The following is a 16,409-nucleotide window of genomic DNA, read 5'->3' as shown; positions in this document are numbered from 1 at the left end:
CAATCACTTGAACAACTGTTCCCTCTTTCCATCCTCATTTGCATATTTGCCTGGAGGAAAGTAAAGACAATATGAAGCATCTGTGAACTGGTTCCTGCACATCCTAAGAACATAAGAACGGCCATACTGGGTCAGACCAAAGGTCCATCTAGCCCAGTATCCTGTCTTCTGACAGTGGCGAATGCCAGGTGCCCCAGAGGGAATGAACAGAACAGGTAATCATCAAGTGATCCATTCCCTGTCACCCATTCCCAGCCTCTGGTGAACAGAGGCTAGTGACACCATCCTGTCCATCCTGGGTAATAGCCATTGATGGACCTATGCTCCATGAACTTGTTTAGTTCTCTTTTGAACTGTTCCTCTAACAGTAGGTGCAAAATAGGCTAATATTCAAATCCATTTAAAAAAATTACTTCTTCCATATCATCTATGAAAAGGGAGCTCATCTTTCATATGAAAATATATAATTTAACTGAACCACCAAAATGTTTACATGCCTTACTGAGTAGTCAAGTGATCCTACTGTAAGCCAGAAGCTGAGGAAAATGATTAGAAGCAGAAAAGACTTCTGTAAATAGATAAATGTAAGGAGAAGGTAAATTGGGTGCTTCTATCTTCCAGAAAAAGGGGATATATAAAGAATACTGAAAAGGAAAAATGTAAAACTGATCCAAGGGAATTAAGTGCATAAGACAACCACCAACTGACAGATCAACACCAAACTCTAAGTGTGTTACTTCATAATTTTCTGTTCTGATTCTTCCTCTGAAGCATGTGGCTACTGGCCACTGATAGGAACAGGATACTGTCCAGACGGACACTATTCTAATCTTGTTATGGTAATTCCTAGTACCCATCCCACCCACCCACCCACTCTGTTTATGCCTGTCCCTCATTGTGTCAAGCCTACATTTAGATTGTAAACTTTTTGGGTCAGCAAATGCATGTCTATATCTCAGAAGACCCTAGTGAACTCTTGGGTCAAAAATGAACAGTCAGCATTGTTTCCACTGCATAACAGTTTTTGAAAATTGCTCCCTCTAAATATAGGCTTGACACAGTGAGGAACAGGCATAAACAGAGTGGGTGGGTGGGATGTATTGATGTCAAACGCAGTGTCTTGATTAAGGTATTTAATTCCTAAAATGCTACATATAAATATATAGACATGACTGACCATCCATAAGTGATGCATCTTTCAAATAAGCATGACTCAGTATCCTGTACTGAATAGCACAAACAGGTGAATTATTTTATGCACATTTTAGAGATGCTAACATGAGAACAGGGTAAATTACTTATCTGTCACAACAGTCTTATGGGCAAGTCACCACCCTTGGGTATTGTGAGCTGTAGCATATGGATTTTGCAAGTCATTTAAAAAATAAAAATAAATAAAAATGTTCTTCCATCCAAATGATAGCAACAAACCATATGAAGAAAACAACAATGCTATCACTTGGAAAGCATGTAGCAGACTGACAGCGCCTGTGGCACCCTGTAAAACCATGACATTTATGACAGAAAATATAACGCCAATATATAAATCCAGGGTATGCATGCACTTTGGATATTGCATGCAGTTTTGCTAATCCCCATTTCAAAAAAGACACATTAATATTGGAAAAGGTACAGAGAAGGGCAATAAATGTGATTAAGGGTATGGAACAGCTTTCATATGAGGAAAAATTAAAAAGACTGGGACTGTTCATCTTGGAAAAGAGACGACTAGACGGGGATATGATAGAGGTCTATAAATCATTAATGAAGGAGAGAAACTGAACAGGGAAGTGTTATTTACCCCTTCACATAACCCAAGATCTAGGGTTTACCCAATGAAATTAACAGGTAGCAGGTTTAAAACAAACATAAGGAAGTACTTCACACAATGCCCAGTCAACCTGTGGAACTCATTGCTAGGGTAAGTTGTGAAGGCCAAAAGTATAACTGGGTTCAAAAAAAATTAGATTAGTTCATGGAGGATAGGTCCACCAATGACTATTAGCCAAGATGATCAGGAATGGACCCCATGCTCTGGGTGTCCCCAAACCTCTGGCTGCTAGGACCTGGGACCAGATGACAGGGGATGGATCACTCAATACATTTCCCTGGTACCAGCCACTGTTGGAAGATAGGATAAATTTTAAAAGTAAAAGTAATCCATTACAGCTGCCATTGTGATTCTCCTGAAAATAAGTCCCTCTGGGTGCTCTTTAAAAAAGATTAACTGATTTAAATGCATAAAAGACAGCAATCCAAAAATTCTAGATGCTCTACCATTACTTAAAGCACATATAGACCTTATTTTAATTCCTTAAGAAAACGCTGCCATGATCAAATCATAAATAGCAACACAGTATCTCATCCATCTTCACAAAATAAGAGCATACCCCAACCTTTACCAAATGCCTGAAAAAACAGATGGACCTTGTAGCATGACTGGAAAGTTAACGTAATTGTGTTATTTCAGACAAGAGGGCCTCAGAATGCCCTGACATCAACTCCCTCTTTTATAGCTAGGGAGCACCAGTTCCAGTGCTCTTGCTGATTGCAGTTGTGGTAGTATTGTATAGGAAGCAAGATGGTGTCTCAAACCAACAGATCCCAGGCTATTTAGGATTTTACAGGTTAAACCCAACATTTTTAATTCACCTGGAAGCCAACCATCAAACAAACCAGATCACAGAGCACAGGTATTGTGTTCCCAATAAGACACACTTCATTCTGTATCTGTTTTTTCAGATCTGAATCTCAGCCAGTTTGCTCTCATCTATGCCTCAATCTTCACCAGACACTGGGTCAGGTGCTCAATCACTCCTGCTGGGATTAGTGGAGATGGAGATAAAACTGAGTGTTATCAACATACTGAAGCACAGTAGCCTATATGTCTTCACTAAAAAAAACCAACAGCCTATATAGACATATAATATGCATAGTAATAAGACTGAACCCTGCAGAAGCCCACATGCTTTCGAGTGCGGCCTTGAAATTTAACAGGGTTCAGTCACCTTTTTTCATGGCTATGCCTTTTGCTGTCCCTATGAAAATCCATCAAGATTTAGCCAAGTTAGAAGACTTCGAAAAAACTCTCTGCTCAGCTGCCAACTTCTAACAAGTTTCCCCTAAATTCTTCAAAAATTCCATCCATATTGAGAGTACTTCATGGGTGAGAAACCTTTCCCTACAATTGCTGCTCTTGGCTACTATGGGCTGAGGTACCAGGTACCAAAACTGAAAGCAGGAAGACTGTCTCTTTTGTGCTCTCAGTGCTGCTTCTCTGCTGGCACCCATAAAGCATGGAAGAAAAAACAACTGGACTGGGGGGGGGGGAGGGTGGTTTAAGGTAGAGATGGGAGGGGAGGGCTTACTGCAACAAGGAGCCTGGGACAGGGAGCCAGGGGGAGTGATACAGGTCTTTAATTACATGATCATATACAATTTTTTCCATAAGATGCCTGCCTTGGTCAGTGCACAGTATGGATGGTGATCACTGAATGAGTACTTGTGTATACTGGATTCAGTACTTGTGTTAATCTCATTGCACCATGCCTCATCCATTTCATGCTATTCAAACACTACTGTGAAGCCTAGAATATCTGTTGAGTCAATGTGAAGCGATAGAAGCAGCTACAAGCATGGTTGAGAGCTCTCTTTGTTCAGAATGTCACCAGGTTCAGTCATCAATGGGATCTGGTGTCTTTTACTGTCCAATGTTTATGTTCTCAGCTATTTTTGGCTTTTTTACATAAGACTATGAATTTCACCTGTACAACAGCATGGGCTTTCTGCTATTAGTACAGAATTAATTTTCTCATAGACTTAGTATGTGATTATGTAATTAAAGATTGCTTCATAATGCATACACACCAAGGGATTGAACTGAGGTTGCAAGAAGCCTTAATTCTGGCATTTCTTAATTTCAAATGTTTGATTTCGCAATCTTTATGTTCTTTTAAATAGTTTGTGTGTGTGCAATATGTAGGTTGCGAACACAAGACTGAAGAAATTAAACTGTTCCACAGCAAATTTGTTTTCTGAAATTCCAACATGCTTCTACTTCTGCATGACCATTTCCAACTTAATGAATAACTAGAGGCAGAACCAAGTATTTCCAACAACACTGGCAATATGATTTTGAAAGCTGTCAGTTTTAAAAAAAGACAACTGATTACAGAGATATGTTTTTCACGAAACCTAAAATATTGAAAGCTTCAAAAAAGATCAGGTAAGCTTTACTAAAAGAAATTCATACAGGCAAAGAATTAACTCTGAACTACAAAAAGGGCTTTCAAAATATTTCCAGTTGCTAAATCACTTACCATATGCACTACTTCAGGGTAAATGGGCTCTGTGATCACATTGCGATTATGTGTGATGTACTCTACCATTTCACTTAAAGCAGCTCGCTTTACTTCCTTCCACTTTAGGTCACTCAGTGGATCAGAAACAAAGTCAAAAAGGACACAACATTGTCGCAACTTTTGAATAAAAAGCTTTTCTTGCTCAGCAGGAGGAACATCTGAAAAATGAAAATATTTTGGTTATGAACAGGTCTACAAACTAGTTATTGTAAAGGACTTTGCACTCCTCCCACTTTCTCTTTTTTTTTTTTTTTTAATATATAGAGACTTTGTAATAGTGTTGAAGAATACCAGCAAGCATTCTAAATCTTAACAAATAACCTGCAAAACACAGAGATTATGAAAATTCTTAATCTCACTGGAGTCTTGTTCTCCAGTAACACCCTATGATATAGGAAGCATGAATGGCAAAGCCACTGTGGTTTTGCTCGCATTTGTCATAACTGTTGACTGAGCAGAAAAAAACATGCATACTTGATTAAATATTTTTACCACACACAAAATTCCAGAGCTCATCTGACTGAGAGTCATCTACTCCACAGATTGAACATGCTTGATGCATCTTTAGTCTGTGCATTTGACTAAACTTTCGCAGTTTACGTTGGACATTAGGAAAAACTTCTTAACTGTCAGGGTAGTTAAGCACTGGAATAAACTGCCTAGGGAGGTTGTGCAACCTCCATCACTGGAGATTTTTAAGAGCAGGTTAGACAAACACCTGCCAGGAATGGTCTAGAGATGATGCTCAGTCCTGCCTTGAGTGTAAGGGACTGGACTAGAAGATCTCTTAAGGTCCCTTCTAGTCCTACACTTCTATGATTCTATGAAATATTGTATATTTCTGAAGTTTTAAACTCATGAGGTGTTCTTTTAGTTTGAAAGGAATAGATTTTACACTTACCACTCCAACCTGAGATGTCCCTTTTGTGTGGCAAGTACTACATCCTTAGACAGCGTATATATATATATATATTCATCATATTTAAACAAAAACTGTATTAGTGCTGCATACATTTTCTAAAGAATAATTCACCTTATGAAAGACATAAGACGTTGGAGAAATGGGGCCTGAAACTGTATAGCTCAGGATTTTCATTGAGTGGACAAAAAAAAACCCACCAATTACACAGTTTGAATATTCAGAAGCTCTTCTTTGTATGTGTAGACACACACTACCAATCATTATACTTTGACAAAATCCTGGTCCTTGACAAGGTAATACAAATAATAATCTCTCAATTTCCAACTCTTGTGATTTATAGCATGTGCCTTGTTACATCCTTTAAAACATGCAGCAACGAAATCAATAATGCTGACACTGAAAGTGACATTCATTAGAGTTCACATATAATACATAACATTGATAACCATATAGTCTGCACTTTTTTTTTTCCTCGCCCCAACCGACAGCACCTTTCAATATTTCTGAACTTCCATATGTCAAGAAAACTTAAATGTTTTGGTCAGTTTACACTCCTCCATCAGGATTTGCAGTTTGAAGCCAATGAGATTAGTGCTCCTAAAATAAATTTGGTGCTTTTGAAAATCCCATCTTAAGGTGCCTAAATATGGGTTCAGGAGCCTAAATTTAGGCTCCAATTTTTGAAAATATTGGCCTGTGAGCACAAAAACAATACACATTAACTTCATGAATGTACTGAAAGCCTAACTTTTCATGATTAACACTAATGCTCTTTTTTCTTTTTTTTTTGGGGGGGGGGAGGGAGAAAGATTTTATACCCCCAATTCTGAAACAAAAATATATTTTTAGCCCCCCTGATGCCAAACACTTCTGCACATGCTTAGTTTTAAGTATGAATAATCTCACCGAAGTCAATTCAAGTGAGTAAAGTTACATACCTGCTTATGCACTTGCAGGATCATGGCTTTAACTTTCAGTACACATATTTCCAGCCTCATCAATAACAGTATTGTAAAATTCAAATAAAACACCCCACAAGTAGCAGCATTTTAAAATATGGTGTTAATAATTTAGTCCACTGTAGAATTTTAATCTAAAGTTGCAATAACACAAATTTGCTAATTACTTTTATAAAGCTTCAACTTGATTCAAATCAGTAATTTTCTAAAAAAAGATCAAATGATTTAAATTGATGATGTAAATTGCTCCATCCTTATCAACGCACATGAAGAATGACATACTAATGGTATTGATGGCAAACAGAACAATCTTATATGAAGAAGTCACCACGGAAAGATGATGCCTCACTCTTCTAAACTCTATTATACTTTTTTCTATATTTGCTGAAGCTGAGAGAGTCCCAATTATACAGACATATTTTGAGGATTTCTACATATTACTATGTATTCTCCATTACCCCATTCGTTTGGTCAAATTTGATGCCCATTAGGCTGTATTGTATGAACATAAAATTATCCTTTGTATTTCTTTAGATCAGTGGTCCCCAAACTTTTTATGTTCCGCTCCCCGCCCTCTTACCCATAATGTAATCTGACCGCGCCCCCACCCCAAGACCCGGGACCTCAGCAGGGAGTGGAGCCACAGCTGAGGCCCACAGTCAGGAGCAGGAACCATGGCCAGGGCCTCAGCTGGAGTCAGAACTGAGACCAGAGCTGGGTGGCGGTTCCTCCCCACTCCCCATGGTGGCTGGCCCAGGCCATTGCCAGGAGCTGAGCCATGGTTAGGGCTGGGAGCTGCAGCCGGAAGTGGGACCAGGAGCTGGGTCATGGTCGGTGGCAGGGCTGGGGCTGGAAGTGGGAGCCATGGCCAACCACAAAGCCGGACTCTCTGCTGGGGCTGGAGCAGAGCTGGGGACAGAGCGGGGTGGGGAGGTGCTCCCTCCCTGCCCCCCCATGGAGGCTGGTCCAGGCCCTCCCATGCCCCCTGAATGTTCCTACCCACCCACTTAAAGGGGTACACCCCACAGTTTGCGGACCACTGCTTTAAATTCTATTATTATTTGTATTGATATCGCATCTAAGGGACCAAGGCATGGATCTAGGCATCGTTGTGCTAGACAATGTAGAACACAAGTAAACAGTAAACAGCCACTGCCCTAAACAATTTGCAATCTAAGTGTGAGACAAAAAACAATAGGTGGATACAGAGGTTATACATGGTTACAGTGAGATAACACGCTTTAGACTTGCAAAAGAATCACTACGCAAAACTCATTAGATATTAGCATCAAAGAGAGGTACAGCAGGTTAACAGAATAGGATAAAGCTGCCTCTGCAAGCACTTCAATAGCTTGCTTTCACTTCTACTAATTACCTAAACTTCTCCTCTTTTCCCACAGAATAAAATGCAAGGACTTTTTATCACAAGCAGTAAGAATACCTGTGCTAATATGATCATAGATTGTTTCAGATTTTGCTACCAATTATACATGTATGTACAACAAATACAAGCCAAATAACCTGAGCATTTGACAGCATTTGTGTAATCTGGTTTGATATTTAACACGCTAGGATATTCTCCTTGTAAGTGATTGACAAATCTATCTCGGGACAGCAAACAATATTGCTATTTGGAAATAAAGTCTAAAATATATTTCAAATATGTATTTTGTATTAAATGGCAAGCAATCAATCTCTTTAAACTTGGTATACTGAGTAACTCCAAATACTCGTTCCAAAATAACTATAAGCAACAACAGCCTTAAACAGGAGCACTTCAAAATAAACAGCATACAATAAGCAGCAAAACTCAATTACAGCTTTCATCAGTGTTGCTAGGAGACCACTGATAGCAAAGAACTCTATAACTAGGAAGAAAGTGCTAAATGACAGCTGCTCATGAACAGACCAGTGCCCTTCTTATGACTACATGCAGGATTCCAGCCTAATGTTCACAGCACTTTAAAAGTGTTTAACCTACACATGTAAAAACACAAAATACCAACCTTTCGTGCAATTTAATTTAATAGACAATCATTGCGTTACCCAAGGAGCTGGTATGATCAACAGACACTGCTGGCTAACATGTTCTGATTTCTGACATATGTACATCAGAAGTGGAACACATGTAAACAAGCACACAAAGAAGTTACAATTTCCTTAGAATTAGTCTTTAATTTAATAATTGTTTGTATATTCCTGTGATAGAGTGCTGGGCAAGAACAACTGAGACAGCACTCTGGTCTCAGCAGATCGAATCAAACAATGCAGAATGGAGCTGGTTAAACAGAGCTGTGCCTAATTTGTGGGTGGAGGAGAGCTGGAAGGCTAATTAACCTATTAGACAAAGGCTACAAATAGGCACAAAAAAAGGATTAGAGCAGGGTGGGCAAACTACGGCCCGGATTCAGTCAGGGCTTTGGATCCAGCCCACGGGATTGCCCCCCCACCCCGTGGTGCCGCAGGTCCCATGCCGCTCTCCGAAGCGGCCGGCCCCAACTCCCTGCCCTGAGCCCCCTGCTGCACCATGCACTCCTATGCACCCCAACCCCGTCCCCTGAGCCCCCGCCATACTCTGCACCCCAATCCCCTGCCTTGAGCTCCCTTCCGCAGTCCGCACCCCTCCTGCTCCTCTGCCCTGAGCCCGTACCGGCACGCACTCTGCACCCCTCCTGTACCCCAACCCCTTTCCCTGAGCCCCCTCATACACCCTACACCCCTCCTCTTCCCCAATCCCTTGCCCTGACCCCGTTCCTGAACACCGAACCCCCTCCCACACCCCGTCCCGCACCCCAACCCCCTGCCCTGCATACAATTTCCCCACCCAGATGTGGCCCTTGGACCAAAAAGTTTGCCCACCCCTGAATTATGGGAGAGAGCAGAAAGCAGAGGGAGGAGAGAAATTGTTCTTCCCTGCTTGTTGCAGGAGCAGGGGGTTTTCTAGGACTGTTAAGAACAGAACTGTATACATTATGAAGATGTTGGGAACCCACATTGTAAATAAAACTACAGAAGATGTTTGACCAGCACAAGGGTCTCTGAGCAGTTTATAAACAGCAGCAGAGGCAGGAGCCAGAACAGCCCATCACAATTCCAAACTAGCAGTATTTTATTGCTTGTATTTAAAGGTTTTGTTTGCACAAACAATATTTCTTGAAGTTGCACTTTCCCAGTTAAATCTGATATTTCACCATTGAATGCCAGGGCTTACAGAGTCTCTGGTTCAGTTCCTAATACTTATGGGTGTTCACAGTATAGAAATCCATGCAAGGTTACTGCCTAAAACCTTGCCACACTACTTAATTAGGCCCTGCAAAATTCAGAAGTCTAAATATATTTTTTGACAATGGAAGTAATTGACAAAGCTATATAAACTGATTTATAGTACATTATATCTTAATAGGAAAAATGAAATATCGATATTCTAATGAATATTGCTAATAATCCTGGAAGTAATGGACTGAGCTAAGCAAAGGATCAAGCTTGACCTCCTCTTTGAGGTGGTTTGAATATTTTAGACAGGCCTAGTTCACATAGTGATGAAGCCAGGTTATTTCTCCACATCCCTAGAGACAAAAGTCACTAGTTCCACTTTCCCTTTCTGGCCAGTATGTTCATTGGTACTTAACTGTTAGAAAAAACTGTTAGATGGCTAAGAAGCTGACCTGACAAGGCAGAGACTGTGGTTTTACCAGGTCTTTAAGAGAATTATTAGAATCTTCAGAGTATGGGGGCTGACACCTGGAGGAGGCTGTTGGTTTTAACTTAGACTGACTGATTGACCAGAGTTACGATGCTCTGTTTATGTGTTAACTATGTACACAATAAAGACTGTCAAGTTACTAGCAATTATTATTAAGACTAGTGGATTACCAGAATATAAAACAACACATGGTATCAGGAGTGAAGGAAATTACAAAAAGACCTGGAAGAAGTTAAAAAAGAAAAAAAACAGGTAAAATTTGCTAAAAAGTGAAAAACGAGTTTGAATGAAATCAGATGGATCAATTAAGTGTTCCCACATTTCTGAAAATGTCAAGAAATAATGCAGAAAATTGGAAAATGTTTAAATAACAATTTGATTCATTTTTGAGGGTATCAGGATCTACTCATAAGGAAGATGAACAAAAGATTACCATCTTTTTGAATATTGCAGGTACTGAAGCAATTTCATTATATAATTCATTTGAGCTTAATGTTAGAGAATGAACCAACTAGGAGTTTATCTTAAAAAAAAATTTTAAGGAATTCTGTTGACCAAAAAAAGTGAAACATTTGAAAGATTTCAGTTTTACTCAAGAAATCCAGTGGAGGCAGAAACTTCTGAATCCTTTTTAACAGACCTAAAGATAAGAAGTCAGACACGTAATTTCCACAATCTGAATCAAAGGTAAGAGATCAAATTGTGATAGGAATAAAAGATATCAGTGTAAGAAAAAGGTTATTAGAAGAGCCAGAACTAGATCTGGAATAAGCAGTGAAAAAGGCTTCCCACATATTGAAGTCATACTGGCCAAGGAGGGTTAGGTGGTTGACCACTCTCAGCTGGAGGCTGGAAGACAAATAAATCTTGGTCCAAAGAGATCCAGCCTCCTCAAGTCTTTATTTTTGGGGGTAGCCCTGGGCTGTCCTTGCCTCTCCTTGTGGTTAACCGCCTCAGCCACAAGGGAATTAGGGGCTGGGTGGGAGTATAAATACTCATGCCCCTTCATTGGTACAAAGTACTTGCATTCAGCCCTTTTGGAGATAGGGGCCAGGGAAGAGGCGGTCTGCCACAGGGCATTCGTGATCTTGGAAACCCTTTCATGAAGGGGTAGAGCCACCCTGGCAGGAGCCAAGGACGTCAAAGAGAGAGTCCGAAGGCTCTTCCAATTCCTCTGCCTGAGACCCCATGTTGGAGGTGACCCTCTTCAAAAGTTCCTGATGCGCTTTGGCTATCCTGAGGCTATCACGGGTAAAAGGGCCCTTCTGGTGACGACGAGGACAAAGCTGGAGACGCGGGAATCTCCACGTCCATTGGTGGCCGTCACAGAGCAATGCTCTGGAACTACTCCATACAAAGCCAGTCAGTACTCTGGGGGAGCATGCCTCCTCTCTCTGAGCATACTGTCTCCAGGGCAAGCAGTTTACACAGCTTCAATCTTCCTGGGTCTGACCTCGGGGCATTCAGCATCCCCTTTTCACACCATGCACTTCCCACAGCAAGTCTGCACAGGTGGGGCTCCTGGGGAATCCAGAGGGCCCTGCACCCCAACTCCGCAGTCAGACGTGAATCTCAGCCAGAGTAAGAAAGAAAGATTTATTCGTCGACAGGAACACAGCACAGAACTTGCTATTACATACATTAGTGACTTTCAGCCAAGTCCATCTTGGGAATCCCGGGCCAGATACCCTGGATTCCCCCTCTTCCAGTCCCCCCACGCAGACTGCCCATCTCCAACCACCTGACCTGCGACACTCCCCTTGATGCTGCTCCTCCTTCTCTTTGTCTCGCTTCTCGGGCAAAAGGTGTTACCTGGTCACATCCCACCTCCTGGGTCTCAAGTTATGTAGGTGCAAATAGCTGGGCAGCCTCACCTGCCCTGAAGGCCTCAGCAAAATCACACACCTGATTCCCACCCTAAATACTGGTGCAGTACAAAGGGAAACTGAGGTACACACAGTATTAGTATAGGACAGTAAGACTCACGTGTAACATAACAAGATGAATAAAACCCCACTTCATCACAGTGGTCCAGCAGCTTCCTCCCCTGGGTCCTCCTAGACCTGTAGGGTCTCACCCCTCTGAAGACTCGAGCACCAGATAGGGATGGGATACCGAGGTCACTAGCCTCTCCGAGGCTCCTGACACCGATCGGGCAGCCTGGGATGGTTGGGTGAACCCCCAAGGGTTCCACGGCTACCGTGGCACTAGCCACTGTGCTTGGGGCCATGGAACCACTTTCAATGTAGTCGATACCAGTGTCTTTGTAGGTACTGGGACTTGTCCCACAGTCATGTAACACTGCTTCATGCCGGAGCTATAAGCGGAGCAGTTGGTACCGGACGACCAGGAACAGACGGAGCGGTGGCTCTTGTCCAACTGGTGCTGGTCACTGCAACCAATAGGGGAGAGGGATAGCTCAGTGGTTTGAGCATTGGCCTGCTGTACCCAAGGTTGTGAGTTCAATCCTTGAGGCGGCCATTTAGGAATCTGGGGCAAAAATAAGGGACAATACTTGGTCCTGCTCTGAAGGCAGGGGACTAGACTCGACCTTTCAAAGTCCCTTCCAGTTATATGAGATAGGTAAATCTCCATACTTATTTTTTTTCACCTCGGTCCCTGGAAAAATCATGGAGCAGGTCCTCAAGGAATCAATTCTGAAGCACTTAGAGGAGAAGAAAGTGATCAGGAACAGTCAGTATGGATTCACCAAGAGCATGTCATGCCGGATTAATCTAATTGCCTTCTATGACAAGGTAACTGACTCTGCGGATGAGGGGAAAGCAGTAGACATGTTATTCCTTGACTTTAGCAAAGCTTTTGATAAGGTCCCACAGTATTTTTGCCAGCAAGTTAAAGAAGTATGGGCTGGATGAATGGACTATAAGGTGGACAGAAAGTTGGCTAGATCGTCAGGCTCAACGGATAGTGATCAATGGCTCCATGTCTAGTTGGCAACCGGTATCAAGTGGAGTGCCCCAAGGGTCAGTCCTGGGGCTGGTTTTGTTCAATATCTTCATTAATGATCTGGAGGATGGCGTGGACTGCACCCTCAGCAAGTTTTCAGATGACACTAAACTGGGAGGAGTGGTAGACACGCTGGAGGGTAGGGATAGGATACAGAGGGCCCTAGACAAATTAGAGGATTGGGGCAAAAGAAATCTGATGAGGTTCAACAAGGACAAGTGCAGAGTCCTGCACTTACGACGGAAGAATCCCATGCACCGCTACAGACTTGGGACCGAATGGCTAGGCAGCAGTTCTGCAGAAAAGGACGTAGGGGTGACACTGGATGAGAAGCTGGATATGAGTCAACAGTGTGCCCTTGTTGCCAAGAAGGCTAACGGCATTTTGGGCTGAATAAGTAGGGGCACTGCCAGCAGATCAAGGGACATGATTGTTCCCCTCTATTCGACATTGGTGAGGCCTCATCTGGAGTACTGTGTCCAGTTTTGGACACCACACTACAAGAAGGATGTGGAAAAACTGGAAATCGTCCAGCGGAGGGCAACAAAAATTATTAGGGGACTGGAACACATGACTTATGAGGAGAGGCTGAGGGAACTGGGACTGTATAGTCTGCGGAAGATGGGGGGGGGATTTAATAGGTGCTTTCAAATACCTGAAAGGGGGTTCCAAAGAGGATGGAGCTAGACTGTTCTCTGTGGTAGCAGATGACAGAACGAGGAGTAATGATCTCAAGTTGCAATGGGGGAGGTTTAGGTTGGATATTAGGAAAAACTTTTTCACTAGGAGGGTGGTGAAGCACTGGAATGCGTTACCTAGGGAGGTGATGGAATCTCCTTCCTTTGAGGTTTTTAAGGTCAGGCTTGACAAAGCCCCAGCTGGAATGATTTAGTTGGGGATTGGGTCCTGCTTTGAGCAGGGGGTTGGACTAGATGACCTCCTGAGGTCCCTTCCAACCCCAATATTCTATGATTCTATGATTGTAACCCAAAGCCGACCTGTCCGAGCGAGACGGGTGTCTTGGTCAGGGTCTCGGAGATGAACGGCATTCGGCGGATCTGCATCAGACACCCGGTGATCCATGCCTCACACTGCTCGATTGGTACCAGGACATCAAATGGGACCAGGAGCCATCATGGGCCAGCTGTTGGGAGGAACCTCCTGAGAAGGGCAATCTCCTCCTAGAAGACAGGCAATGACGGCCCAGATGATCAGTCCCGTAATCGGTCCCAGGCCCTTGGAGATAGTCAGGGCCGGTCCCAGAGTTCTTGCTGGGTGGCATGCGCCTCATAGGATCTGCGCCAATCCACCAGCAAGAAACACCTCAAATGCCTCGATCAGTGCCTCTAGTGCGGAGACTGAAGGGGGCTCCACTGAGCCGGCCTCTCTAGTCCCAAGGCATGATGGCTTCGTGCAGGCAAGCGATGGGGAACAGTGCCATTGAGGTGGGGACACAAAGGTCCTAAAGAGGGTTTTCCCTGAGCCCGGGATACTGCTGGAGCTGGTGTGGGTGGCACTGAGAGCATCAGGATCTCCTCAGCTGCTTGAAGGGCTTCGGGCATCAACGGCACCTGAAGCTGGCCGTGGTCTGCACCACTATCTGGAGTTGCGGGCAAAGTATGGGATGAGCTACACTGCTCAACTTGAGCTGGGCCCCGACTTCCCGAAGGGGGCATTGAGCTGCCCAACACAGGTCTTGGCTCACCCCCAGCCCTCTCTTTTCCCTTGCAGGAGGTAGGAGATCATCCCCTCACCTTTTTCAGCTTCATGCCCAGAGTCATGGAGGAGACCGGTGCCAGCTTCGTGGATGGCGCCGGCGGAGCACTGAGCATGGAGGCCACAGTGCTAGGTAAGGAGTTGGACCGCTGTTCCAGTGCCAGAATGAGTGCCGACTCCATTAGGAGTGCTTTCAGACAGATATCGCTCTCCTTCTTTGTCCTACATTTGAAGGACTTGCAGATCGGACACTTGTCATTTATGTGCCCCGCGCCTAAGCGCCTTAGGCAGCTGGTATGTGGATCACTGATGGGCATAGGCCATTTACAGCAATCGTACGGCTTAAAGCCTGGGGACAGGGGCAAGTCCCCTCCCCCGTCTGAGTCCCATTCGAGATTAGCGAAGAATTGAGAACTACTACTAAGGGTAACTAAGAAACTATATACAACTATTTTACAGGTTTTCAAAGTTCGCAAGAACAGAGAATGAAACAACGCTAACTGAAGCAGCAGATGTTCCAGCACCGTCACTGTGGCAAGAAGGACCAGAGGGTGGGGGGAGCCGGCAGTGCCCCTTATATTGCACCATGCAGGCACTATTCCAGAGGGCACCAGAGTGGTCCCCTACGGATACTGCTAAGGGGAAATCTTTTGGCACCAGTGCATGTGATGAGCACACCTAATATGGAATGGACATGAGTAAGCACTCGAAGAAGAATTGAATTATATTGCACAGAAGGAGCTCAGAAAGTAGTTAAATCCTAAAAAATTAAGTCTTTCCTGCTTTTGCACTTAAATTTCATAGTACAGTTTTATTAAAATGAAAAACTACAGCAAAATATAATACTCTTAAGACTTATTTTATGGCTATTAAATTTCAATTTTAAGTGAATAAGCTAATACACAAGCTATCTTAAAAATTTGATTGTTCTTAGGGCAATATTGTTAACACCGTATTTAATTTATTCCTTCAATTAAACAACATTTTTAAAACCTGAACTTTAATCATGTGGTCTATTAAGAATGTATGAAAGAACAACACTTTAGTACACCCCTGTCCTCTGTGATGGTGGTATATGTTTGTTACTGATGGAGAGGGTGGCGAAGAGACAATAAATGGCATACAGATACCACAGCAAACTAATACCAATTATTATTGAAGTACAGCTAGAAGTTAAAGCTTTTCAGGGTCAGATCCTGACAAAGATAGCTGATGCAAATCTGAGCATGGTGCTTTTCACAGTACTCAAATCACTTGAACTGACCATGTCATTTTAGGAGCAGAACCCAACAGTGACTAGATTAGTAATATTTGAAGGAAAAACATGCAGAAGACACGATTCTGACCCCAAACACGCGCGCTAAGATGCTCTTGCTTCCACCTTGCTGATCCTCTCCCATTTCACCAACAGGAAAGTGGTTATCTTTATCTCCAAGACTATCTGATGGCAGTGGTTCCCCACTGCTCCCTAACACAGGAGAGAATATGTGCACAACAATGAGAACACCTTGCTTTGACACCAATATAAAAAATACAACTCTCTCATTTTAAGTGGGCAAACCAAATTAATATATGTGGACCATCACACTGCACTGAACAAAACAGGCAAGAACATGTACAAAAATGAGGTCACAGAAAATAAGACTTTTTAAATGGCTCATAAAAAGTAACTGCTCCTTCGGCAGATTTAACAAATCTGTGGAGAGCAAAAATATTAGCATTTTAGGGATCCCTGCTGGCAAGCAGAGAATGGATCCTATGCAATTTATTTCTAAGCCAAT

At 42.9% G+C, this 16,409-nt stretch overlaps 1 protein-coding gene across 4 annotated transcripts in view; it reads right to left on the bottom strand.

Annotated features, from left to right (window-relative positions):
- Positions 1 to 16,409, bottom strand: part of PPP2R5C (protein phosphatase 2 regulatory subunit B'gamma) — a 192,001-nt gene that overhangs the window by 97,284 nt on the left and 78,308 nt on the right. For all 4 annotated transcript variants that reach the window (XM_073349665.2, XM_073349666.2, XM_073349667.2 and 1 more), the window contains one exon: positions 4,320 to 4,519. In XM_073349665.2, the coding sequence (XP_073205766.1) occupies positions 4,320 to 4,519 (200 nt within the window). The remainder of the gene's footprint in view (positions 1 to 4,319; positions 4,520 to 16,409) is intronic.

Source organism: Lepidochelys kempii, chromosome 6, assembly GCF_965140285.1.
Source record: "Lepidochelys kempii isolate rLepKem1 chromosome 6, rLepKem1.hap1, whole genome shotgun sequence".
Lineage (NCBI taxonomy): Eukaryota > Metazoa > Chordata > Testudines > Cheloniidae > Lepidochelys > Lepidochelys kempii.
This window is presented reverse-complemented; position numbering and strand designations above follow the sequence as displayed.